At 44.5% G+C, this 27242-nt stretch overlaps 1 protein-coding gene across 3 annotated transcripts in view; it reads right to left on the reverse strand.

Moving 5' to 3' along the window:
* The window catches only part of npas3 (neuronal PAS domain protein 3), a 139080-nt gene that overhangs the window by 25666 nt on the left and 86172 nt on the right, over nt 1–27242 (reverse strand). For all 3 annotated transcript variants that reach the window (XM_058090365.2, XM_058090367.2, XM_058090368.2), the window contains one exon: nt 15251–15340. In XM_058090365.2, the coding sequence (XP_057946348.2) occupies nt 15251–15340 (90 nt within the window). The remainder of the gene's footprint in view (nt 1–15250; nt 15341–27242) is intronic.

Here is a 27242-nt window from a genome sequence, read left to right on the forward strand (position 1 = left end):
CCCCAAAATGCAGAGTGCAGGTCTAAGTCTTTAATTGTTGTCAAGAGCTGAGCAGCCAAAGCAAACTAGCAGAAGGCCCGTGTCATGAACATGCACAAAGCATGCTATACCCGGTAGGAACAACACATATATAGTACAGCGAGCAGCAGCACGCAATGCTCCCCAACAAACAGACACCTCCGACTGAAATAAATAACCTGCAAACAAATTAACGGCAGGTGCACATACCGTAAGGTAGCAAAAAAAAGCAGCAAAAAACAAGGCAGAACAAATTACAAAAGAAGAGCATGAAAACGGAACTAAGGAAATAAACTGGCACTCAGGCAGTCATGCTGGGCGTGACAGTACCCCCTCCCTAAGGAACAGATCCTAGACGTTCATTCATTCATTCATTTTCTACCGCTTGAAAGAGCGGTAAAACCGGAACTAAGGAAATAAACTGGCACTCAGGCAGTCATGCTGGGCGTGACAGTACCCCCTCCCTAAGGAACAGATCCTAGATGTTCATTCATTCATTTTCTACCGCTTGAAAGAGCGGTAAAACCGGAACTAAGGAAATAAACTGGTACTCAGGCCGTCATGCAGGGCGTGGCAGTACGCCCTCCCTAAGGAATAGATCCTAGACGTTCATTCATTCATTCATTTTCTACCGCTTGAAAGAGCGGTAAAACCGGAACTAAGGAAATAAACTGGCACTCAGGCCGTCATGCTGGGCGTGACAGTACCCCCTCCCTAAGGAACAGATCCTAGACGTTCATTCATTCATTTTCTACCGCTTGAAAGAGCGGTAAAACCGGAACTAAGGAAATAAACTGGCACTCAGGCCGTCATGCTGGGCGTGACAGTACCCCCTCCCTAAGGAACAGATCCTAGACGTTCATTCATTCATTTTCTACCGCTTGAAAGAGCGGTAAAACCTGAACTAAGGAAATAAACTGGCACTCAGACAGTCATGTTGGACGTGACAGTACCCCCTCCCTAAGGAACAGGTCCTAGACGTTCATTCATTCATTTTCTACCGCTTGAAAGAGCGGTAAAACAGGAACTAAGGAAATAAACTGGCACTCAGGCCGTCATGCTGGGCGTGACAGTACCCCCTCCCTAAGGAACAGATCCTAGACGTTCATTCATTCATTTTCTACCGAGGGTCGCAGGGGGTGCTGGAGCCTATCACAGCCAATCCCAGGGCACATATAGACAAACAACCATTCACACTCACATTCATACCTATGGACAATTTGGAGTGGCTAATTAACCTAGCATGTTTTTGGAATGTGGGAGGAAACCGGAGTACCCGGAGAAAACCGGGGAAAAATGGGGAGAACATGCAAACTCCACACAGAGATGGCCGAGGGTGGAATTTTCCCAGACGTTCCCAAGTCCAAAGTCACTCACATTTTGAATGGAGTGAGGACAGGCGTCGGGTCACCGGCGGGACGCCTCCGGGTGACGGCTGGTATGGCCTGCCGGTCACGTCAATTAATTAATGCTAATAATAACTTTATGAATTAGTTCCGATGAGTATCTTTTACTCTGGCTTGAGCGCCTGCCTTCCAAAATGTCCGTGCGGTGTTAACTTGAGCTTAGCTCGTATTCCTCCGTGCTTTACGCGCCTTTGTTTACATTCTCGACGTTGCGTGCGAGGAGTTCCACCTGGCTGGTTTGTGTGTAAACTCCGGTACACTGGAGATCTCGGAGACGAGTGGTGATAAAAACATTGGCACTGCAAAATCCAATAACCAGCAGCTCTTGCTGAGAGTAATACGTTAAACCAATAGAAGCAAAATAATAACTACAGAACTGCAAATCTGAAAGAGATGCTGATAGTCCAATCAGATTCCTATTGTTGAATTGTTGAATATTCTACCACACCCTTAGATATGATCGAAGTTTTTATTTTTACATGTACTAATGTTTTGAATTGAATTCTACTCTAAGGTCGTATTTGTCCTTGTTAAAAAAAGTTTGTAGCAGGTTACTGTTTGCTATGTGCATAATTTCATGTTTTAAAACAGTGGTGACGTTATTATTTCATTTATTTATTCATTTTCTACCGCTTGAAAGAGCGGTAAAACCGGAACTAAGGAAATAAACTGGCACTCAAGCAGTCATGCTGGGCATGACAGTACCCCCTCCCTAAGGAACAGATCCTAGACGTTCATTCATTCATTTTCTACCGCTTGAAAGAGCGGTAAAACCAGAACTAAGGAAATAAACTGGTACTCAGGCTGTCATGCAGGGCGTGGCAGTACCCCCTCCCTAAGGAATAGATCCTAGACGTTCATTCATTCATTCATTTTCTACCGCTTGAAAGAGCGGTAAAAACGGAACTAAGGAAATAAACTGGCACTCAGACAGTCATGTTGTGCGTGACAGTACCCCCTCCCTAAGGAACAGATCCTAGACGTTCATGCATTCATTTTCTACCGCTTGAAAGAGCGGGAAAAACCGGAACTAAGGAAATAAACCGGCACTCAGGCAGTCATGTAGGGTGTGACAGTACCCCCTCCCTAAGGAACAGATCCTAGACGTTCATTCATTCATTTTCTACCGCTTGAAAGAGCGGGAAAAACCGTAACTAAGGAAATAAACCGGCACTCAGGCAGTCATGCAGGGTGTGACAGTACCCCCTCCCTAAGGAACAGATCCTAGACGTTCATTCATTCATTTTCTAACGCTTATCCTCACGAGGGCCGCAGGGGGTGCTGGAGCCTATCCCAGCTGTCTTCGGGCAAGAGACCAGGATCCACCCTGGACTGGTGGCCAGCCAATCCCAGGGCACAAACTCCACACAGAGATGGCCGAGGGTGGAATTGAACCCTGGTCTCCTAGCTGTGAGGTCTGCGCGCTAACCACCACAAAATTCCTAAAATTTGCTACCATCCAAACCTTTGCGACCCTGCCTCTTCGGAAATGGAGTATTCAAATCGGGTCCCCGATCGACTCCAGTGTTTGACTCATCAAGACTTGAATCAGTAAAAGGAATCGAGTTTCCTTTTCCCTTGTGAAGAGAAGAAGAAGAAGAAGAAGAAGGTAAATATTGTGAATGTCATTTCAGGTAAGTGTACAAAGGCAGTAATAGATTTGGCAGCACAGCGCCACACACGCAGTACGCTAAGTACACAGTGTACTTATTGAAGTGTACTGATGCAAATATCCCATTTGAGACATCGCCTTGTTCTTGTCTTTTTTTTAATGTCCACTTCCTGTCCTCTTGTCCTCTTGCTTCCATCGTTTTGATTCTCATCACAGATACATTTCTTTCCCCCCGCCCCCCCGCCAACCCCCTCCCCCGGTCTTCCTCTCAGCGGCAAAGAGGGATGAAGACAGAAGGATCATGTGATTTCATGTCCATGGCGCCGCTTCACTTAAGTCTTCATTTAAGTGCAAATCTCTTTTCATTGTGGAGCCCCCCCCCCCCCCTGCACCCCCCAACACCTATCACCTTGTGTGTGTGTGTGTGTGTATGAGAGAGGGTATTTTCACACAATCCTACCTTTAAAAAAAAAAGGTGAAAAAGTCTTCAATGATACATTAAAATGAGTTTGTGTAAGAGGATATCAATAAAATGAAATTATAACGTCACTCCACCCTCGGCCATCTTTGTGTGGAGTTTGCATGTTCTCCCCGTGCATGCGTGGCTTTTCTCCGGGTACTCCGGTTTCCTCCCACATTCCAAAAACATGCTAGGTTAATTGGCCACTCCAAATTGTCCATAGGTATGAATGTGAGTGTGAATGGTTGTTTGTCTATATGTGCCCTGTGATTGGCTGGCCACCGGTCCAGGGTGGACCCCGCCTCTCGCCCAGAGACAGCTGGGTTAGGCTCCAGCACCCCCTGCGACCCTCGTGAGGATAAGCGGTATAAAATGAATGAATGAATGCCTTGGATCTGTTACTTAGGGAGGGGGTACTGTCACGCCCAACATGACTGCCTGAGTGCCAGTTTATTTCCTTAGTTCTGGTTTTACCGCTCTTTCAAGTGGTAGAAAATGAATGAATGAATGAATGAACGTCTAGGATCTGTTCCTTAGGGAGGGGGTACTGTCACGCCCAGCATGACTGCCTGAGTGCCAGTTTATTTCCTTAGTTCCGGTTTTACCGCTCTTTCAAGTGGTAGAAAATGAATGAATGAATGAATGAACGTCTAGGATCTGTTCCTTAGGGATGGGGGTACTGTCACGCCCAGCATGACTGCCTGAGTGCCAGTTTATTTCCTTAGTTCTGGTTTTACCGCTCTTTCAAGTGGTAGAAAATGAATGAATGAATGAATGAATGAACGTCTAGGATCTGTTCCTTAGGGATGGGGGTACTGTCACGCCCAGCATGACTGCCTGAGTGCCAGTTTATTTCCTTAGTTCTGGTTTTACCACTCTTTCAAGTGGTAGAAAATGAATGAATGAATGAATGAACGTCTAGGATCTGTTCCTTAGGGATGGGGGTACTGTCACGCCCAGCATGACTGCCTGAGTGCCAGTTTATTTCCTTAGTTCTGGTTTTACCGCTCTTTCAAGCGGTAGAAAATGAATGAATGAATGTTTAGGATCTGTTCCTTAGGGATGGGGGTACTGTCACGCCCAGCATGACTGCCTGAGTGCCAGTTTATTTCCTTAGTTTCGGTTTTACCGCTCTTTCTTTCTGTGATTGGCTGGCCACCAGTCCGGGGTGTACCCCGCCTCTCGCACAAAGACAGCTGGTATAGGCTCCAGCCCCCCCCCCCCGCGACCCTCGTGAGGAAAAGCGGTAGAAAATGAATGAATGAATGCTTATAAGAGACATAAACACATCTCTACTATAATGTAATAATATATGGATGTAGAGCTACTTATGCTATTTATACAGGATGCCAGGTGATCAGCGCCCCCAGGGCCCCACCCCGCGACAGGTGAGAGAATAAAGCATTGATAAAGTCGTCAAGTCGGTGCTCCAGACATTTGCTAAACCCCCTCCCGCCCCCGTCTTTCCCTGCAGAACTACCTCGCTCGCCCCCTCACAGTCGCATCATTAGCGGCGCTAATTTGCCCTCATTTGTAAATAAAGCAGCCAAACATGGCTGGCACTGACTGTGTATAATTACACTTAAAAACCAAATATTCATCGATTAAAGATGTAAATGTTAAAGTTTAGCGTTGGTTAAGCTGACATGATGCATTAATCAATGAAATCAATCAATCACTTGAACGCAACGTGTGTTAGTGAGAGTAAATGAAGTCTTCAAGCAGCGCCGACGAGGGTAAACAATGACATCACAAGGTCAAAATGGCTGAAACATTCCTCAAATTTCACAAGAGGTTCCCGAGAGGCTTTCAAGGATGTCTGGAATGTTCAAGTGAGCGTTTCAACACGACGCCGCGTTCAAAGTGAGATGCATTCAAGGACACCTGTTTCCCGCCTCTCCTGGCGTCCTCAACGGCGGACGCCTCGAACGTCTTCAAGGGCACCAGGCACTTCCTCAAGGGGTTTGATTCAAATTCTCGCCGTTCTTGAGGGAGTCCGCCACCAGAAGGTCGACTCCGGCGAGCATCGATCCGACGTGTCGATAAAAATAATGGCCTTTATTTGCATCGAATGAGCTTCATTAACATTCGCACGTCTCAGATGTTTAATATTCCCGAATGTTCTGACAGCCGATTGGACGCATCATCGGCCCCGCCCCCCTTCACTCACACAGGACAACTTTTAATGACCTTTGGCTTCAATTTATGACTTCAAAGCTTCCTGGGTCGCGACCTCGCTTGTGTCACATGACATCAAACACGCGCACGTTCACACACACACGCTTCAATAAAACAAGCATCAAATGTGATCCCTGGCGGCATCGCTGATCTTTTTACTGCGTCTGCAACATCAACGTAACGACCTGCTGTAAATCTGACTGGGGGGGCGCTGGGGGGGCGACGAGAAGAGGTGGCGATGTTCTCGTGAGCGGAGGGACAAGAACGAAAAGACAATGGTCTCCATCTTGACGACCATCTTGGACCCGTGGTTAGCATGTTGGCCCCACAGTCAAAACCTGGGTTCGAATCTCGAATCTCCATTTGGGCATGTTTGTGTTGAGCAGGGTTTGGGCAAAGTACGGCCCGGGGGCCACATGCGGCCCACCAAGCTCTTGAATCCGGCCCGTTAGTTGCTTTCTCAGTATTTAAACTTTTAACATACAATCTGGCAAAATGACTTGCAAGTCGGATGTCTTATTTAGTAAAAAAAACAATAAAACTGTAAAATTAAATGACATACTTTGATGTGGTCTCATGTTTAAAGTGTTCCTGAAAAAAAAAATACAACTTTTACAGATAAAATTAGACAAATAAGGCTGCACGGCGTTCAAGTGGTTAGCACGCAGACCCTACAGCTAGGAGACCCGAGTTCAATCCCACCCTCGGCCATCTCTGTGTGGAGTTTGCATGTTCTCCCCGTGCATGCGTGGGTTTTCTCCGGGTACTCCGGTTTCCTCCCACATTCCAAAAACATGCTAGGTTAATTAGCCACTCCAAATTGTCCATAGGTATGAATGTGAGTGTGAATGGTTGTTTGTCTATATGTGCCCTGTGATTGGCTGGCCACCAGTCCAGAGTGGACCCCGCCTCTCGCCTGAAAACAGCTGGGATAGGCTAAGGATAAGCGTGAGGATTAGCGGTAGAAATTGAATGAATGAATGTCTAGGATCTGTTCCTTAGGGAGGGGGTACTGTCATGCCCAACATGACTGCCTGAGTGCCAGTTTATTTCCTTAGTTTCGGTTTTACCACTCTTTCAAGCGGTAGAAAATAAATGAATGAATGAATGAATGAACGTTGAGGATCTGTTCCTTAGGGAGGGGGTACTGTCACGCCCAGTATGACTGCCCGTGTGCCAGTTTGTTTCCTTAGTTCAAATAATTCAAGGAAAACCATAAGCATAAAATTGCCCACCCATGGTGTAGAGTTTGCATGTTCTCCCTGTATTCCGGTTTCCTCCCACATTCCAAAAAATGCATCTGTGGATGATTGTTCGTCTAAATGCGCCCTGCGATTGGTTGGTGACCCAATCGGAAATGCATGGATGGACTTTCACTTTCCTTTTCTTTGACGCATCGCCATCAGAAGAGTCTGCCTGACGCTTGAGAGACATGTGATGTCTATGTATTCCTTTTTCTTGATGTGCACCTTCTCCTTTTCCTTTTGTGCACTATGAACAATTTATGGGAGTGTGTCGTAACCATAAAAGGGCGTGACACTAAAGGTCACAACACTAAAGGTTGTAATATAAAAGGTCATAGCACAAAACGCAGAAGCTAGTAGGACAACTTGTGTACTTGAAGTACTGATAGAAGTATTCCAATTGAGACGCACACCGATTGTCTTCAAATGTTGAAAGCGGTGAAGTTTGACCTTGAGTGACTTTGGAAGAAGTCGCAACAGTGAACAGACGACATCAAATCAAGTTTCTTGTTGCCGTGGCGGGAAATCTTTTTTGTCCTTGACAAGGTCAACGTGTCTCCAACACTTGGACTTTCAAAAGTGAGTCAGACTGAAAGAAAATACTTTTAAAAAAAGACTTTAGAAGAATTGAGCGATGGCGTCGAGCGGCACGGCGTCCTCGTCAAGGTCGGCTGCCCGCCTTACCTCCGCCTGTGAAATGCATGAGGAGGCGCCGCCGCGCGAGCACAACAACAAGCGTCTGAATCCCAACACGCTGTAGCGCAGCGAGCCGGGGAGGGGGCGGGTCAGAACCCCCGACCCACCTCCCGCCATCGCTCGCGCTTGTAATGCATGAGGAGCGCCAGCGGGCGCGCACGTGATGGCCCGCGCCAAGCTGTGAAGCGAGGGAGTCCTTCGGCGGGTCAGAGTGTGGACTTCTCTGCACGCCGCCTGCCAAAGACCACAGCGCCCCCCCCCCACTTTAAATCCACCACGGTCACCTTTAACCCCGCCCCCGCACGCCAAGTAGCTTCATACATTTCAATGGCTGCAGTCCGTCAAGTGTCTAGACAGCATACACGCACACACACACACACACACACACACACACACACGCTATTTTCATCACAAACTCTTCGGTTCATTATTATTACTTCTATTATTTTACTATTATTGTAATAATATGTATTATTATGCTAATTATTAATATAATTATATTATTGGGACTGATCTATTTGAACTATTTTTGTTTTTCTACATTAACTCGTTTTGTACTAAATACATTTATGATAAAGCATAAAAGTTTTAAGCTAAGTTTAAGCTTTATTTTCCATAATTTTGTGTGTGTGTTATTGCGATACGAACACACAAGTCTTTTTTAGACAATGCAATCATGTGCAATCTGCAAATTATATATAAAAAAATTGGTCGTTTTTTCATCTTCACCTCCTTTTCCTTTATTTCCATAACTGCGACCTCCTTTCTTCTTTTTTCTTTTCCTTATTACATTTTTTTACACACACACACACACACACACACACACACAGAGTCAGTCAGTGTGAGTTGTTAAAGATATTATTTCATTGTCATGACACGCAAGCTCAGGAGTCGTAAAATATGAATGGGCCCGTGTGTGTGTGTGTGTGTGTGTGTCTGTGTGTGTGTGTGTGTGTGTGTGAAGTTCAGCAGGGAGGCTCAATTAACTGTGACCTTCCTCCATTGCGCCCTCCTCCTCCTCATCATCCTCCGCCGCCCACGCTGGCCCGCAGTGACCTCATGTAAATGGCCGACCTGCCGTCCCCAACAAGCACACCGTGGGGGGAGGATGAGGAGGAGGAGGAGGGAAAAAGTTGACATAAAAGATGTAAAATGATCTTTAAAAAGATTTGAACTTGGATTACTGGATGATTTGAAGCTAAATTAACACGAGGGGATGCTAATTAGCCTTCATTTATTTAGGCCATGTCCAGTCATGTGACCAAACCCTGGCTGTGTCTCTGTTGGTGCAACAAGTGCTTATACTTAGTGCTTAAGTGCACACTTGTGCATTTACACTTAGGCTTTTGAGTGCTTAAGCGCACACTTGCGCATTTACACTTAGGCTTTTGAGTGCTTAAGCGCACACTTGCGCATTTACACTTAGGCTTTTGAGTGCTTAAGTGCACACTTGCGCATTTGCACTTAGGCTTTTGAGTGCTTAAGCGCACACTTGCGCATTTACACTTAGGCTTTTGAGTGCTTAAGCGCACACTTGCGCATTTACACTTAGGCTTTTGAGTGTTTAAGTGCACACTTGTGCTTACACTTAGTGCTTAAGTGCACACTTGCGCATTTACACTTAGGCTTTTGAGTGCTTAAGTGCACACGTGCGCATTTACACTTAGGCTTTTGAGTGCTAAAGTGCACACTTGCGCATTTACACTTAGGCTTTTGAGTGTTTAAGTGCACACTTGTGCTTACACTTAGTGCTTAAGTGCACACTTGCGCATTTACACTTAGGCTTTTGAGTGCTTAAGTGCACACGTGCGCATTTACACATAGGCTTTTGAGTGCTAAAGTGCACACTTGCGCATTTATACTTAGGCTTTTGAGTGCTTAAGTGCACACTTTCGCATTTACACTTAGGCTTTTGAGTGTTTAAGTGCACACTTGTGCTTACACTTAGTGCTTAAGTGCACACTTGCGCATTTACACTTAGGCTTTTGAGTGCTTAAGTGCACACGTCGCATTCACACTTAGGCTTTTGAGTGCTAAAGTGCACACTTGCGCATTTATACTTAGGCTTTTGAGTGCTTAAGTGCACACTTGCGCATTTACACTTAGGCTTTTGAGTGCTTAAGTGCACACTTGTGCTTACACTTGGGCTTTTGAGTGCTTAAGTGCACACATGCGCATTTACACTTAGGCTTTTGAGTGCTAAAGTGCACACTTGCGCATTTACACTTAGGCTTTTGAGTGCTTAAGCGCACACTTGCGCATTTACACTTAGGCTTTTGAGTGTTTAAGTGCACACTTGTGCTTACACTTAGTGCTTAAGTGCACACTTGCGCATTTACACTTGGGCTTTTGAGTGCTTAAGTGCACACATGCGCATTTACACTTAGGTTTTTGAGTGCTTAAGTTCACTCTTGCGCATTTACACTTAGGCTTTTGAGTGCTTAAGTTCACTCTTGTGCATTTACACTTTGGCTTTTGAGTGCTTAAGTGCACACTTGCGCATTTGCACTTGGGCTTTTGAATGCTTAAGTGCACACCTGCGCATTTACACTTAGGATTGCACTAGGGTTTTGAGTGCTTAAGTACACACACATGTACTTACATTTCCTTTTCCATTTCGTCATTTTCCCAAGTATGACAAAATGCAGTGCACTTAAAATGGTGAGTGTGCAGTGATGGGCACTCTGTAGTTGCAATTTGGTTGATGGAGCAGAAGGGGAGGGACCGGTGACGAGCGGTGAGGTGAGGTTCCTTTGGAGTTTATAAAACGATAACACAGGTTTCACATTAAGAGGATAACCACAAATATTCATTTATTCTATTTTATTTATTTTATTAACTGAAAACATGTGGTCATACCTTTTGGATCGTATTAGTGTTGTTTGTGTCTCACACACACACACACACACACACACACACACACATTAATGTTGGTGTCTGGGATTGGTGATCTGGTATTAACTCCGCCCCCGTCACAGGAAGTCCTAGCGAGCGTGGACGTGTCATGGCGGAGCGTGCTGGAGAGAAAGTGACGGTTTGTCGCCATCCATCAGCTTATGCCGACCTAAACGCCACGTGGGCGCGTGCAGATATGGAAGGTGGGGGAGGGGGGGTGTCGGGTGTTTAATCAGTTTAGTAAATTAAAGAAGAAGGCTCGTCACCCGCCTTCCCCCTCCTCCTCACTCTGTGTCTCTATCTCGCCCCTCCTCCCCTTGGATTAATTCCCCGTCCATGATTGATTGATGATGTCTATCAAATAATTGATTAATTGTCACACGGGTCCCTCAAGCAAGCCAACGTTATCTTGTTCTTTGGCTTTTATCAGCCGACGTAGCGCGCCACGGCGAGCATGTCGTTGCCGTCTTCCCGCCTCGTGTGTCTGCTCTTCCTTTAATCACCGCAATGCCGCCGCCCCGTTCTTCTTCAGGTTCTTTAAAGGAGGGAAAACATTTGGATCATTTCTTTACAACTTTACCGTGCCCCGGTAATAGCAACACTGAGGTGAGGAGAAAAAAGACAATGTCATGTAATACCATTTATAGGATTTTTTATTGTCATATATTCATATTATAACCGTACATATTCATATATATTAATATTGAATATAATAGTTTAATACAATTATATTAGGGCTGTGAAATGATTACACATTTTAATCAGATTAATCACCCTTCAAGTGAATCAATCACAATTAATCACTCTTCAAGTGAATTAATCACGATTAATCACTATTTGCAAGTATGCGTACGCTATCTTATGAATACAAAGATGACAAGACACTATTATTAGTACGTACTTTTCTACCGCTTATCCTCATGAGGATCGCTGGGGGTGCTGGAGCCTATCCCAGCTGTCTTGGGGCGAGAGGCGGGGTACACCCTGGACTGGTGGCCAGCCAATCACAGGGCACATATAGACAAACAACCATTCACACTCACATTCATACCTATGGACAATTTGGCGTCACCAATTAACCTAGCATGTTTTTGGAATGTGGGAGGAAACCGGAATACCCGGAGGTATTCAGAGTACCCACGCATGCATGTGGAATTGAACTCAGGTCTCCTAGCTGTGAGGTCTGCGTGCTAACCATTCAACCACTGTGCAGCTGCTTTTGTTTGTCTTTCTGTTTATTTATAGCACACATACAGTACATGCATAATAAAGACATCGTTGTGATGTCGAGATGGTACCTGAATGCACCTTGCGGTCATGTCGTGACAATAAGGAAGCGTCATTCAGACGACTAGCGGGCTATAGAAACCTGTTTGTGTGGCGACATCAACCGCTGTTGATGCGTTCAGGTCAGAATAAAGTTGTAAAAGAGCGTCTCTTTTGTTCTCTGTGTGTGAGGAAGCTGATGTGCCTCCATCTGCTCCCATGCAGCAATGGAGTGCTGTGGCTTGCTGGGGGCCTCCTGCGCCTCCTACGCCTCCTACACCTAACACCTCCCCAGGGAGGCGCCCAGAAGGCATCTTCACCAGATGTCCGAGACACTTCATTTGGCTCCTGTCAATGTGGAGGAGCAGCAGCTCTACTCCGAGTCTCTCCTGGATGACAGTGCTTCCCACCCTATCCAGCCGCCCTATCCAGCCACCCTATCCAGCCGCCCTATCCAGCCACCCTATCCAGCCACCCTATCCAGCCGCCCTATCAGCCACCCTATCCAGCCGCCCTATCAGCCACCCTATCCAGCCACCCTATCAGCCACCCTATCCAGCCACCCTATCAGCCACCCTATCCAGCCACCCTATCAGCCACCCTATCCAGCCACCCTATCCAGCCACCCTATTCAGCCACCCTATCCAGCCACCCTATCCAGCCACCCTATCAGCCACCCTATCCAGCCGCCCTATCCAGCCACCCTATCAGCCACCCTATCCAGCCACCCTATCAGCCGCCCTATCCAGCCACCCTATCAGCCACCCTATCCAGCCACCCTATCAGCCACCCTATCCAGCCACCCTATCAGCCACCCTATCAGCCACCCTATCCAGCCACCCTATCCAGCCACCCTATCCAGCCAACCTATCCAGCCACCCGACGTAGGAAACACATTTTGGTAGCCTTTTTCCTTTCGGTTCATGAAGATCTGTGTGGCCATGCGGACTGAAATCTGACACAGGTCATGTAGGGACCAAAATGCCTGAAATTGATACCCCATATCTCTGGAATATTCCCCATAGAAATATGGATGCAGAAATATGGATGATTTAAAGCTAAATTAACACATGGGGATGCTAATTAGCCTTGATTTATTTAGGCCATGTCCAGTCATGTGACCAAACCCTGGCTGTGTCTCTGTTGGTGCAACAAGTGCTTACACTTAGTGCTTAAGTGCACACTTGCGCATTTACACTTAGGGTTTAGAGTGTGTAAGTGCACACTTGTGCATTTACTCTTAGGCTTTTGAGTGCTTAAGTGCACACTTGCACATTTGCACTTAGGCTTTTGAGTGCTTAAGTGCACACTTGCCCATTTACACTTAGGGTTTAGAGTGTGTAAGTGCACACTTGCGCATTTACACTTAGGCTTTTGAGTGCTTAAGTGCACACTTGCACATTTACACTTAGGCTTTTGAGTGCTTAAGTGCACACTTACACATTTATACTTGGGCTTTTGAGTGGTTAAGTGCACACTTGCGCATTTACAATTAGGCTTTTGAGTGCTTAAGTGCACACTTGTGCATTTAAACTTAGACTTTTGAGTGCTTAAGTGCACACTTGCTAATTTACACTTAGGCTCTTGAGTGCTTAAGTGCACACTTGTACATTTACACTTAGGGTTTAGAGTGCGTACGTGCACACTTGCGCATTTGCACTCAGGCTTTTGAGTGCTTAAGTGCACACTTGCGCATTTACACTTAGGCTTTTGAGTGCTTAAGTGCTCACTTGCGCATTTACACTCAGGCTGTTGAGTGCTTAAGTGCTCACTTGCGCATTTACACTTAGACTTTTGAGTGCTTAAGTGCTCAAAAACACAGGCTTCCTCAAGGAATGCCTTCTTCAAGTGCACAAAACACAGTACACTAATTGGGCAAACTCCCATGCGCCCACCCTTGTCTGGCCCAGCAGACGCTCACTGGATGTTTGGCCCAGATCTGGGAAATCTGGGTCCATGTTGACTGGTCCCTCACCTCACGTCGCTTGTCTTGCATGACGCTACCGGGGGCATAAACACCCCAGCTAGGATCACTGAGACATGCAAACTCCTCCACCATATCCATGAAATATTAATATACAATGTATTAACATTTCATATAGCTCATCACATTACAAATGGGATCATAACAAACATGGCGGCATTATCACAGCCGCAATGCTAACATGATGGAAATACTTCATTGTAATTGGACGTGGAATTCTATCGAAACGTCTCCAAAATGTGATGACGGACAAAAAAGGCATATGTGAATACGTAATTTGTGCTTGGTGTATAAGTGTGCATACCCAACTCCGCCATACATCACGGGCCTCTCCATGCCTCCACTTCACCATAGAAGGTCAATGCAAAGTGACTCATGAACGCGGCGTCCATATTTAATGGCCCCTGATTGCATTGTTACGGCGGCCGCTGTCATTCTCGATCGCTACTCATGACAAAACGATGGCGGAATTTCACGGAACTGGTGGAAAAATACTGGGAAAAGTATAATATTAAGAGGACGCAGGCGTGGCATCATGAATAAAAGACAGATGATTGAGTGACAGCATGTCGGCTGTCGTCAAAGTGTGTGGAACAGGAAAAGTTGGCAGATATCAAGGCATCCATTTTCATTTTCTACCAGCATGTTTGTCATATTTTGTAGTCATTTATACCACACAAACGCCCTGATACTATCCACCGAGACATACTTGACATATACATACAACAAAAAAACGGTCTTATTTTTGATTAATAGTTTAAAGAAAAGCGAGCAACTTTAATATTGTCAATATTATCAAATAAAATAAAAGCATAGAAAACGGATGGATATTATTTTTTTTACTATACTCATGTGTAGTGATATTTATGATACTGTAAGAGCACTATAATCAGCATAGATGATTATATAAAGATGAAAGTACAGCTGCAGTACACCTTTCAGCCACACGGGGGGGCGCTACCTGCCAAATTTGGCTTATCCAAAAACCTCCAAAAAGATGCTGTAAGCAAATTCTTCTTGTCTAATTAAAAACAATCACCATAAAAGCAAATCTTCAACACAATTTATCAGCAGCCAGAAGACACACACACACACACACACACACACACACACACACACACACACACACACACACACAACTTATTAGCATCATCAAGGTCAAAGCGCTGACCTTCAGGCAGCCTCTAATAAAAAGAGTCATTGGAGAGTGAACCAATCGAGACGCAGCACTCGTTAGCGAGCTGACAATGAGCTGTTAGTGACACACGCGCACACACACACACACGCACACACACACACACACACACACAAACAGCAACGTGCGAGGAGTTGATGAGATCGTAAATGAAGGCTAATTTGTAGACAATTGTCTTTGTGAGGATATGAGAGACAATTAGAGGCAGAGTGATTGATTGGTCAGGAAAGAGAAAACAGATTGATGGGAAAAAAAAGGAGTAGATAGAATGCAGAGAAATAAGTCCGGAGACTCACCTGTGACAGGCCAAGGTAGATGGAGACGGTCTCGGAGATGTACAGGAAGCGACCTTCTTTGTTTAGTGCAAATACAAAACCATCCAGAGACTGAAAAAGACACAAAACGTAAACAATCACCAAGGATACGCAAACGGTGCCGATATCATGGGTTTATGTAGCAGTATCAGCTGTATACATCATAATACCACGTGTACACATGCCGATATCATGGGTTTATGTAGCAGTATCAGCTGTATACATCATAATACCACGTGTACACATGCCGATATCATGGGTTTATGTAGCAGTATCAGCTGTATACATCATAATACCAGGTGTACACATGCCGATATCATGGGTTTATGTAGCAGTATCAGCTGTATACATCATAATACCAGGTGTACACATGCCGATATCATGGGTTTATGTAGCAGTATCAGCTGTATACATCATAATACCAGGTGTACACATGCCGATATCATGGGTTTATGTGGCAGTATCAGCTGTATACATCATAATACCAGGTGTACACATGCCAATATCATGGGTTTATGTAGCAGTATCAGCTGTATACATCCTAATACCAGGCGTACACATGCCGATATCATGGGTTTATGTAGCAGTATCAGCTGTATACATCATAATACCAGGTGTACACATGCCGATATCATGGGTTTATGTAGCAGTATCAGCTGTATACATCATAATACCAGGTGTACACATGCCGATATCATGGGTTTATGTAGCAGTATCAGCTGTATACATCATAATACCACGTGTACACATGCCGATATCATGGGTTTATGTAGCAGTATCAGCTGTATACATCATAATACCAGGTGTACAGGTCAGTATCAGGTGTATACATGCCAGTATCAGGTGTATACGTTAGTATCAGGTGTATACATGTTAGTATCAGGTGTATACATGTTAGTATCAGGTGTATACATGCTAGTATCAGGTGTATACATGCTAGTATCAGGTGTATACATGTTAGTATCAGGTGTATACATGCTAGTATCAGGTGTATACATGCTAGTATCAGGTGTATACATGTTAGTATCGGGTGTATAATACCAGTATGAGGTGTATACATGTTAGTATGAGGTGTATACATGTTAGTATCAGGTGTATACATGTTAGTATGAGCTGTATACATGTTAGTATCAGGTGTATACATGTTAGAATGAGGTGTATACATGTTAGTATCAGGTGTATACATGTTAGTATCAGGTGTATACATGTTAGTATGAGCTGTATACATGTTAGTATCAGGTGTATACATGTTAGTTTTAGGTGTGTACATGTTAGTATCATGTGTATACATGCCAGTATCAGGTGTATATATGTTAGTATCAAGTGTATACATGCCAGTATCAGGTCTATACATGTTAGTATCAGGTGTATACATGCCAGTATCAAGTGTATACATACCAATATCAGGTATATACATGTTAGTATAATTTGTATACATGTTAGTGTGAGGTGTATACATGCCAGTATCATGTGTATACCTGCTAATATCAGGTGCATGCATAACACTGGCATACGAGCCAGTATCAGGTATATACGTACGTAGATGCTAAGTGTATACAATACAAATAAGTATTAGATGTAAATGTGCCAGTACCAGGTGTATAGATGTTAGTATTAAGTGTATACATGCCAGTATCAGGTGTATAGACGTTAGTATTAAGTGTATACATGCCAGTATCATGCCAGTATCAGGTGTACACGTGCTAGTAGTATCAGGTGTGAAGGTGTAGGCAGGAGAAGAACCAAGCAGATTGTTTACTTCCTGATGTTGTGTGTTTGTTGTGTTTGTTGTGTTTGTTGTGTTTGTTGTGTCTCTCTACACCTTCTACTGTTTCTTTCTCTCCTGAGTGTGTTCATTGTGTGTGTGTGTTTGTGTGTTTGTGTGTGTTTGTGTGTGTTAAGAGGAAGCAAGATGATTGTCTGGTGCATCCTGCAGAGCTACACAGCAGGAACACGTCTCCTCACATCACAACACACAACTAAGTCTCATAACACACACACACACACACACACACACACACACACACACACACAGTGTGTCTAATAGTGTATTTATGTGAAGATCTCACCGTTACACTCAACGGGTGCTGTGAAGCTCACACACACGCTCAGTGGGTGAGTGTTGTTATAAGACGATTGCAGCAAGCAGGCCGACTCACAAACGTGTGCACGTACACGCACACACACACACACACACACACACACACACACACACACACACAGTCAGGCAGGTTAATTACACTTGCTTTCCTGCTGACACTGTGTGTGTGTGTGTGCGTGTGTGTGTGTGCTGATAGCTAATGCTAATGACATGTGAATGGTCAGTGGGCCTCATCAATAACCCTCCATGTCGACTCCCACACCTGACAACAGGAAGTTGTCATCAGTGGTTGTGTTGTTGGAGCCGCCATGTTTGCGTCACTTGCAAACTTGAAACTCCGCTTGAACTTATTTCTCTTATGGAATCCCAGACGTTTTGGACCATTTGGACTGATTTTTAAGGCACACAGGACTGGAAACACGGTACATGATTTTCAGTAGGAGAACATTGGGAAGGTCCATAAAACTGAAGTTATATTTCAAGCAAAACTTTCATTTTCACACAAATTTAGCCAGATATATTTAGCCAAAATGTGTAAACAATTATACCACAACACACAAAAATGGTGGTTTTACATGAAAATAACCATTCATTCATTTTCTACCGCTACACAGGCCGATATCATGGGTTTATGTAGCAGTATCAGCTGTATACATCATAATACCAGGTGTACACATGCCGATATCATGGGTTTATGTAGCAGTATCAGCTGTATACATCATAATACCAGGTGTACACATGCCGATATCATGGGTTTATGTAGCAGTATCAGCTGTATACATCCTAATACCAGGTGTACACATGCCGATATCATGGGTTTATGTAGCAGTATCAGCTGTATACGTCATAATACCAGGTGTACACATGCCGATATCATGGGTTTATGTAGCAGTATCAGCTGTATACATCATAATACCAAGTGTACACATGCCGATATCATGGGTTTATGTAGCAGTATCAGCTGTATACATCATAATACCAGGTGTACACATGCCGATATCATGGGTTTATGTAGCAGTATCAGCTGTATACATCATAATACCAGGCGTACACATGCCGATATCATGGGTTTATGTAGCAGTATCAGCTGTATACATCATAATACCAGGTGTACACATGCCGATATCATGGGTTTATGTAGCAGTATCAGCTGTATACATCATAATACCAGGCGTAAACATGCCGATATCATGGGTTTATGTAGCAGTATCAGCTGTATACATCATAATACCAGGCGTAAACATGCCGATATCATGGGTTTATGTAGCAGTATCAGCTGTATACATCATAATACCAGATGTACACATGCCGATATCATGGGTTTATGTAGCAGTATCAGCTGTATACATCATAATACCAAGTGTACACATGCCGATATCATGGGTTTATGTAGCAGTATCAGCTGTATACATCATAATACCAGGTGTACACATGCCGATATCACGGGTTTATGTAGCAGTATCAGCTGTATACGTCATAATACCAGGTGTACATATGTCAGTATCTGGTATATACATGTCAATATTATGTATCAGGTGTACAGCTGCCAGTATCACGTCTATACATACGGATATCAGGTGTATAGGTGCAAATATCAAGTGTATGCGAGGCAGTATCAGATGAATATGTGCCAGCATGGTGCATATATATATATGCTGGTATCATGTGTACCTGTTCCAGTATCAGGTGTATACATGACAGTATTAGGTGTATTTGGTAGCTCATGAGTTTGTATTATAAATTACTGCTATTTTTCCCATTTTTGCTGATTTTAATTGTATTTTTACAAAATGCCGAGGGACAAGAAAACCAAAAACAAAACAGCTGCAGGCCATAAACGCCTCCTGGGCATCCCGGGTCTACATAAGCGGCTAAATAATCTAGTAGTCTACATCGGGGGTGTCCAAAGTACAAAATGAAAGAAAAAAAAAATTAGCATTAGCATTACCATGTTGTGTTTGTGTCACGTTGTGTTGTGTGTGTAGCTGTGTGAGCTCGTGCGCGTCGTCGATGACTTCCTGCTCCTCCAAAGATGTGACGATAATCACAACGTGCGTTTTTGTTTTTGGACTGCTTATCTTGTGCGGTGGAGGCAACATGCCGCTGCAGGTGAGGGGAAGCTAATCTGACGGATTAAAGCGGATTAATTAGAATTGGAAAGTCAGTTGGAAGGTGTGTGTGTGTGTGTGTGTGTGTGTGTAAATGATGCTGATGTATACAGATAGGATGTAAACACAAAATAAGTCATGGATGTAAACAACCGTAACCTTCAGGAATGTTTCTGTTCCCATGATGCATTGCCGAGGTCACACACGTTTGTTTACCGCTTCCTGATTTTTGTTTCACACCGGGAAACACTTCCAAGGTTAGCGGGGTCACAGAAGTTGGGCGGATGCTAACAGACTAGTCCGGGGGGGCAAACCTATTGGGTGTGGCTTATTCAGTAACCAAACAAATGAGTGGACACTAACGACCTGTTGTGCCACCAGGAATACGTAAGGAACTGGAACACAGCATGGTCGCTAAGGAGACACCCACACCAACTGGCGGGACAACCAACCAGGGACATACACAGGAACACCCCACACTTGAAAGTGAACAAGCCAGTCGGATTAAAGATAAAAGAACTTTGCTGATATTAAGTGTATAAATATGAAGTATACTGCAAATATACATTCATTCAATCATTTGCTTGGAGGGTGCTGGAGCCTATCCCAGCTGTCTTGGGGCGAGAGGCGGGGTACACCCTGGACTGGTGGCCAGCCAATCACAGGGGATATATATATATATGGCACGGTGGTCGAGTGGTGAAAAATGATTGTCTACTATATTGGCTGGTAGTAGAGTAACGGTGACTATAGGGGTGTTATTTCATGGCTAGAGGGCTCTGATACAAGGTCGTAAACAGGTTTTTTTATACTGTAATGATGACAATATGGCTGTACGGTGGAAAAAAGTGGTTAGTGCGCAGGCCTCACAGCTAGGAGACACAAGTTCAATTCCACCCTCGGCCATCTCTGTGTGGAGTTTGCATGCGTGGGTTTTCTCCGGGTACTCCGGTTTCCTCCCACATTCCAAAAACATGCTAGGTTAATTAGCCACTCCAAATTGTCCATAGGTATGAATGTGAGTGTGAATGGTTGTTTGTCTATATGTGCCCTGGGATTGGCTGGCCACCAGTCCAGGGTGGACCCCGCCTCTTGCCCGAAGAAGACAGCTGGGATAGGCTCCAGCACCCCTGTGAACTTTGTGAGGAAAAGCGGTAGAAAATGAATGAATATATATAGTTTTTGGAATGTGGGAGGAAACCGGAGTACCCGGAGAAAACCCACGCATGCACGGGGAGAACATACGCGCTAACCACTCGACCACCGTGCAGCCCTTGCAAATAATAATAAATAGTTACTTCGCGGCTCGCAAGCAGACAACATGGAGGACCCGGCGACCGAAAGCGGCGTGAGACAGGCCGTGTTTACACGTGGTGGCATCCAGGATGAGAAGTTTGCGTCGCCGCGGAGACGCTCGGGCGCGGCAGCTGCCGGGCCTCAACAATATTCATGAGCTACCTATCAGCAAAGAAAGTGAAACCAATCAGACGAGAAGGAGAGGAAGCAGCAGATCCAGAATCAGCTGACCTCCGCCTGTCAGCTGGGATATTGTTTCTGTGGCCCGCTCTTGTTTCTGGCTTGTATTTGCATATTAATAACACACACACACGCACACGCAGGGCCTCAAGGTGTGTGTGTGTGTGTGTGTGTGTGTGTAACAATTGGACATTACCACAGGAGTTGTGCACTAACACACACACAAGTTAAGAAAACAAGCAACGTACCGACACACACCTCATCCTCTCAACACACACGGCCCGCCGCCGCCGCCGCCGATGCCGATGCCGCCGCCACGGGGCGTGTGCGTGTGTGTGTGTGTGTGTGTCTTTGTGAAATCACAGAGGCTCTGACCGCCTCCTAGTAATTATGCTAATTGCCTGGATGCCCTTGCCTTTATTTATGCACGGCTGCTAAGATAAATAAAAGGAAATTGCTTTGGATCTAACTGTATTCATTTCAGCATGCTAACTAGAACGCTAACGCCGCTCAGCCCCCTGCCTGTGTGTGTGTGTGTGTGTGTGTGTGTGTATTTGAGCAAGTGAGTGGTTGCTGCAGATTTGTTTACCCTTCACAAATTCTGCAGGTAATTGCAATTTTGATTGTGCATTTATTTATTTGATTCATTGTGTGTGGACCGCTTGTACTGAGTTAATAGCGCTGTGGCGTGTGTGTGTGTGTGTGTGTTTGTGTGTGTGTGTGTGTGTGTTTCCTGTCTCTGGTCTGTCACAATAAATGATTTTGTTCTATTGAGCAGAATTAAATGTTTAATATTTTTACAAATAAACTAACTTCTTGATTGCAGACATTGTGGCAACGCAATGTAAGGACAAAAGTATCGGGACTACCACAGGAAGTGGAATTAACGCAAACGTGGAGTCTTTGCGGCAAGAAGAGCCTCCACTGTCCTGGGAAGACTTTATGAAATATTTTGAAGCCTGTCCATTTTTTATGTTGGATCAGTTCTAGTGAAATCCTTTACGGACTTTGGTTTGTGTACAAAACTTCCCACGAAAAAGCGGCGTTGAAGCTTGTAAAAACTTTGGACACCAACTTTGGTGTAAAATGTCTTATGATGAAGAATAAAACATGAGGCTAACTAAGTTAGCTTGACCCTGGCTTTTTAATGAAAGAGGAAGGATGATAAATACAAAGAAATAAATGAATAAATAAACAAAAATAAAAGAATAAAGGAAATAGAAGTGTAAAACCCAGTAGTTGGGATAGCAGTGACAAAAGGGAAGTACTAAGACTCAAATATGATTATTTCATTTGAGGTATTTAAAAAAATATTTTTGTTTTTTCTCTCACATTTATTTTTTAATCTCACTGAAACAATACCATAACATTCATGTTTTTAATATCCATGTTAGCTTGAGATGACTGTATAGTTGGAGTGGTTTCATTATTTCTTTCTTTTGTACTGGACTATGTACGATACAATGACCAGTAATGAACTGGTTGCTCTTGGCCTCAAGCTGGGTGAGGGTGCTTGGATGTGGGCTTTTCATTCTGGTAGACAAGGAATAATATAGGTTTTGTTGGGATGAGGTTGGAATCTGGGTGGTTGGGGGGGCAGGACTAGATAAGTTTTGACTTCTTCCCATTCCCTTATATCTGTATGTTTACATGTACATAGGTATTTTTATTTGTGTTGATTTATGTTTGGCGTGTTGTGCTTTGGATGATGTTTGAAATAAAGAAGGGAAAAAAAAAAAGTTGTACGCTCATCCAACCTCTCATTCGTTCATTAGGAGCTGTGTCCGTATACTTTTGTCCATAGACTGCAAGGTATAACACAGGGGTCTCAAACTCAATTTACTTGTGGACCACTGGAGCTCGGGTCTGGGTGAGACTGGGCCGCATCAGGTTTTCAAAAAAAAAAAAAACGCATTTATTAAAAACAAAAAAATTTTAAAAACTTCGCTTTGGATCCAATTTTCTACAAGAAAAGCTCTGATAAAACATTCCACTGTTCTCAAATGTCGTAATTTTTATTTTTCTACACAAAATAAGATGAAAAATAAATAAACAAATCAAGAATAAAGAAAATCAATCAATCAGTAATAAATAAATATAATAATAATAATAATAATAAAAGGGCAAATAATAAAAAGTTAAGAAAGCACATATAGTTGGTGGGTAGACAAATGATTTTTTCAGATTAAAATGAACAAAGCATTATTAGAGCCCTGTAGACATGACAAAACACGACTATAGTCACATTTATACTCTTTTTATTTACAACATATTGCGCAACTGCAGGGTCTTGAGACACATGCTAACTTGCAAACTAGAGAGCTAGCCACCTAAACGGTAGCCTTCAAGTTATTTCCTTTAAACTTAAATAGCCAAAAACTTACCACTTCCACACGGATAGGGAGGATAACTATTAACAGTTATTTAACCTTTGACATGAACATGAATCAAACGTAATAATTTTTTCTGGGTACATGATACCATACAGCATCCATATCAAACTAACATTAAACTTTCATATCAAGGCGGGGGCCTCAAACTAGTGTCCTGCGGGCCACATTTGGCACGGGCCACGCGTGTTTGAGACCCCTGGTATAACAGCTCTCAGTAAGCTACAGTACAGCCGGAAACAACATGTCACCCGACACAAGGATGCAAACACACACACACATAAACACACATACACACACATACACACACGCGTCTAATGAGGACATTCAGACAGTAAAAGAAAGAAGTGCGATAGATTAGCGAGCGGCGGTGAATGCCCCCCCCCCCCCCTCTTGGCTTCCCACCTTCTGTAGATTACGGCATCGATCCACTCGTGCACGCTCGCACACACAAACACAGCGAGAGCGAAGATGAGGCCATCTTTTAACCATTCAGAACAGGCGCTTTAAATGTTACTGTCGAGCTGCCTTTTAATGACAAATGGAGGGGGGGTGGGGTGGGGGGGGTGATGTATGGGAAAGTGACAAGTAAAGAAATAAAGCCAGGAGGAGGTGTGATTAAAAGTCATTTGAAGATGATCAATGGAGGGAAAAAGACATCGGGGACAAAAAAAAAGAAGAAAAGAAAAACGTGAAGAGGAAGTGAAGATAAGCTAAGATAAGACGACCGACCAACAAGTGACCCCCCCCACCCAACAATCCTGGTGGTCATAGGTCATGTTTGGCAAATTAAATACATCTCATTCATCATAAATCGGTACAAAATAACAAATATGTAGTAATACAAGTCAAATGTAGGCTGCACGGCGGTCGTGTGGTTAGCGCGCAGACCTCACAGCTAGGAGACCGGGGTTCAATCCCACCCTCGGCCATCTCTGTGTGGAGTTTGCATGTTCTCCCCGTGCATGCGTGGCTTTTCTCCGGGTACTCCGGTTTCCTCCCACATTCCAAAAACATGCTAGGTTAATTAGCCACTCCAAATTGTCCATAGGTATGAAGTTGAAGGTATAGTTGCTGTGAGACGCAAAAAATGAGATGTACTCACTGTACAGCTTCTACATAGTAACTCCATTTCCATCTGTTATATTGTTCCTCCGTTTATCGTGGGGGATAGGTTCCAAATTAAATGAAAGTAGCAAAGTATCTGACTATCTGATTATTATGTTTACGCTTCTCTCATACAAGCAATAACACCGCCTGTCTGTCAATCAAATTTCTCACTTGTTACACTTTTAAAAAGTTCAAGCTTTGAATTTTAATCATCAACCTCCAGGTCTGACACCAAAATTATTTGTGACTGTTTTGCTGTACTGTAGCGTTTTTGTATCCTTGTTAAAACATATTGCTGCAGTTCTCTTCGCATTTGCTGTCCAATCACAGGCCACATACAGTATAGACAAACAGCCATTCACACTCGCATACGTACCTGTGGACAATTTAGGAGGTAACGCCAGGCTAAACTCATAACCTGACCACTCGACCACCGTGCAGCCATTATTATTATTATTATTATAACCTGGTCACAACCAGGATATTTCCAGGCTTTCAGCCTAAAATCAGCCATGAAAGTGCCGCTGTTTCATGTTTCGCTAATTGGGAGATGATTATTGAGAACCTATGAGGTTCCTGAGGGGAGAAAAAAAAAAAAAAACAAAAAAAAAAACCAATTCCCTGATGATATCATCCATCTATAAGCAAGATGGAGTTTGAGATGCGTCGATAAATGAAAAGACTAGTCGGGTCGAGTTAAACAAGCCAGCAACCGTTTGACTCCTGCTGGTCAAAGGTCAACACGTGTGGAAACATCGGATGAATAATTCCGTCCTGCGTGTTGGCTTCCGTGTGCGGCACATAAAGAAGAAGTACAGCAGCAGATGGTTCCACGCTCGGGGAAGATAAAAGTCCTCCTGGCTGGTGACACCAAGTATTTGTCTCCTTTTATTTGCTGGTTGCTCCTGGTGACATGTTTAAAAAAAATACTCAACGTGTCACAAACAATCTGTTCATCGCTTCATATTTACAAGTGTAAAAAAAAGTCAAGCACCGCTAACAGTGAGAGGTGAAACCAATAAGGAGTTGTCATGGCAACAAGAACATTGACCATACAGGGCAGCTCCGGTCACGCAACCCCGCCCCTCTAGCCTTTCACTTCCTGTTGGAAGCTTAGCTGCTTCCTGTCCAGCTCATGTGCTGACAGGCAGCATTAAGCATGGCACCGCTGACATTACGGCGGCGCCAAAGGTCAACGCGCGAACAAAGTCACGTGCACGCCCCCCCCCCCCCCGTGCTGCTCGCCGCCATCATTGCCAAGTCCAAAAGGTCAACTTCCTGCTGATTGGCCGCACAAGCATCAAATGAAGCCATCGATCCGCGGACACATGGGGGGGGTGGGCGACCAAGGAGGGGGGCGGGGGAGATGACTGAGGTAAGGTGAGAGCAGGGCGGGAGGAGAAGGGGGGTGTTTGGGTGTTGGGGGTGAGTCAGAAAGGTCAACATGTCAATAATGTGAAGATGGCGAGGATGAGGAAGCTGCGGAGGAAAGGAGGAAGGCGGGGGAGGGAGCGAGGGAGGGGGGGTGAGGACAAAAGGTCAAGATGTCGATAACCAATAGCCAACGAGGTTGCAGTGTCAACAGTAACAAGATTATCTTCAATGATATGCATGATGGAGATGAACATTAGCTCTGTGAGACAAGTCACATGACTCAGGAAGTGCTAAAGATGGCCGCCATACAGAATAACACTCAAAACCTCTCACACCCCAGACACTTGTCAGGTATTGCGTTCCCAGCGAATGCCTCAATATGACTTGTGGTGTGTGTCTGCACCGTCAACACAATAAATACCCAATTCCGTGAATGAAGTCGTTATTGAAGGTATCGTTGTCAGTCAAAAATCACCCAGCAGACACGAGCAGAGGAAGTTTTCTTTCGCAAGGTCGCGCTCCGTCGTACGTTTTGACAGGTCACGTGACACTGACGACTTTTAAATGTGTTGCCGTGGAGACGAGACGGGATGGCAGCCGCTCAAACGCGCCGACTCAAGGACGGCCTCTTTAAATGCTCTCCAGATGGATGCTACGTCTCTGCTGGCCAACCCTTCCAAAACACGCACAAACACACAAACACACACACACACACACACACACACTGCGTTGTGTCTGTTTACAAAACTGTCGCCATGCTAACGTCGCTCGTCGAGTGTGTTGTCATGTGACTGACTATGGCTGATGCTAACAAAGTCTTAATTCATGGATTAAAATAATCTTGAACAATAACTACTTTGCTCATAAACAGGAAGTAAATCCGCAGGAGGCGTGTCCTACTTCCTGGTTGTGCTGCTAATGCCTTCGTTATTAGCATGAGTAACGACGACATTAGCGTCGTCGATTATCCCAAACTGTGTGTTTGCGAGAGTGACGTCGTCGGCGACGGCGCGTGCCCAACGTTGATTTAGCGGGCAGGAAACAGCAGGAAGTGACTGTGATGACGACTCATCAGTCACAGAAGGCGCGCTAACGATCGTTATTGGTGATTAATGACAAGTACCGCGGATGAAAATGTTTGTCACTAATTATGGGGGTGAAACGACGAGGCTGCCAAGACCTTTAGGACTTGATCCGACTGGTTGTTTACACAAATTAACCTCTTTAGTCGTCACTTTGTCTCCAATGGAACGAGTCCGTCTGTTATTTGTTCACATAATCACGCTCAAATGCTTTTATTTTGAAGGCTCAGAGTGGTGCCGGTACAGTAAGGTCCAAATAGAGTCGTCTCAGTCGGCAGCCGAGTGAGGCGGGCGGGAGGGAGGAGGGAGGGAGGGAGGGGTGAGGTTGGACAG

The sequence above is a fragment of the Doryrhamphus excisus genome, linkage group LG14 (genome assembly GCF_037039965.1).
Source record: "Doryrhamphus excisus strain RoL-2023G ecotype Guam linkage group LG14, RoL_Dexc_Guam_v1.1, whole genome shotgun sequence".
NCBI lineage: Eukaryota > Metazoa > Chordata > Actinopteri > Syngnathiformes > Syngnathidae > Doryrhamphus > Doryrhamphus excisus.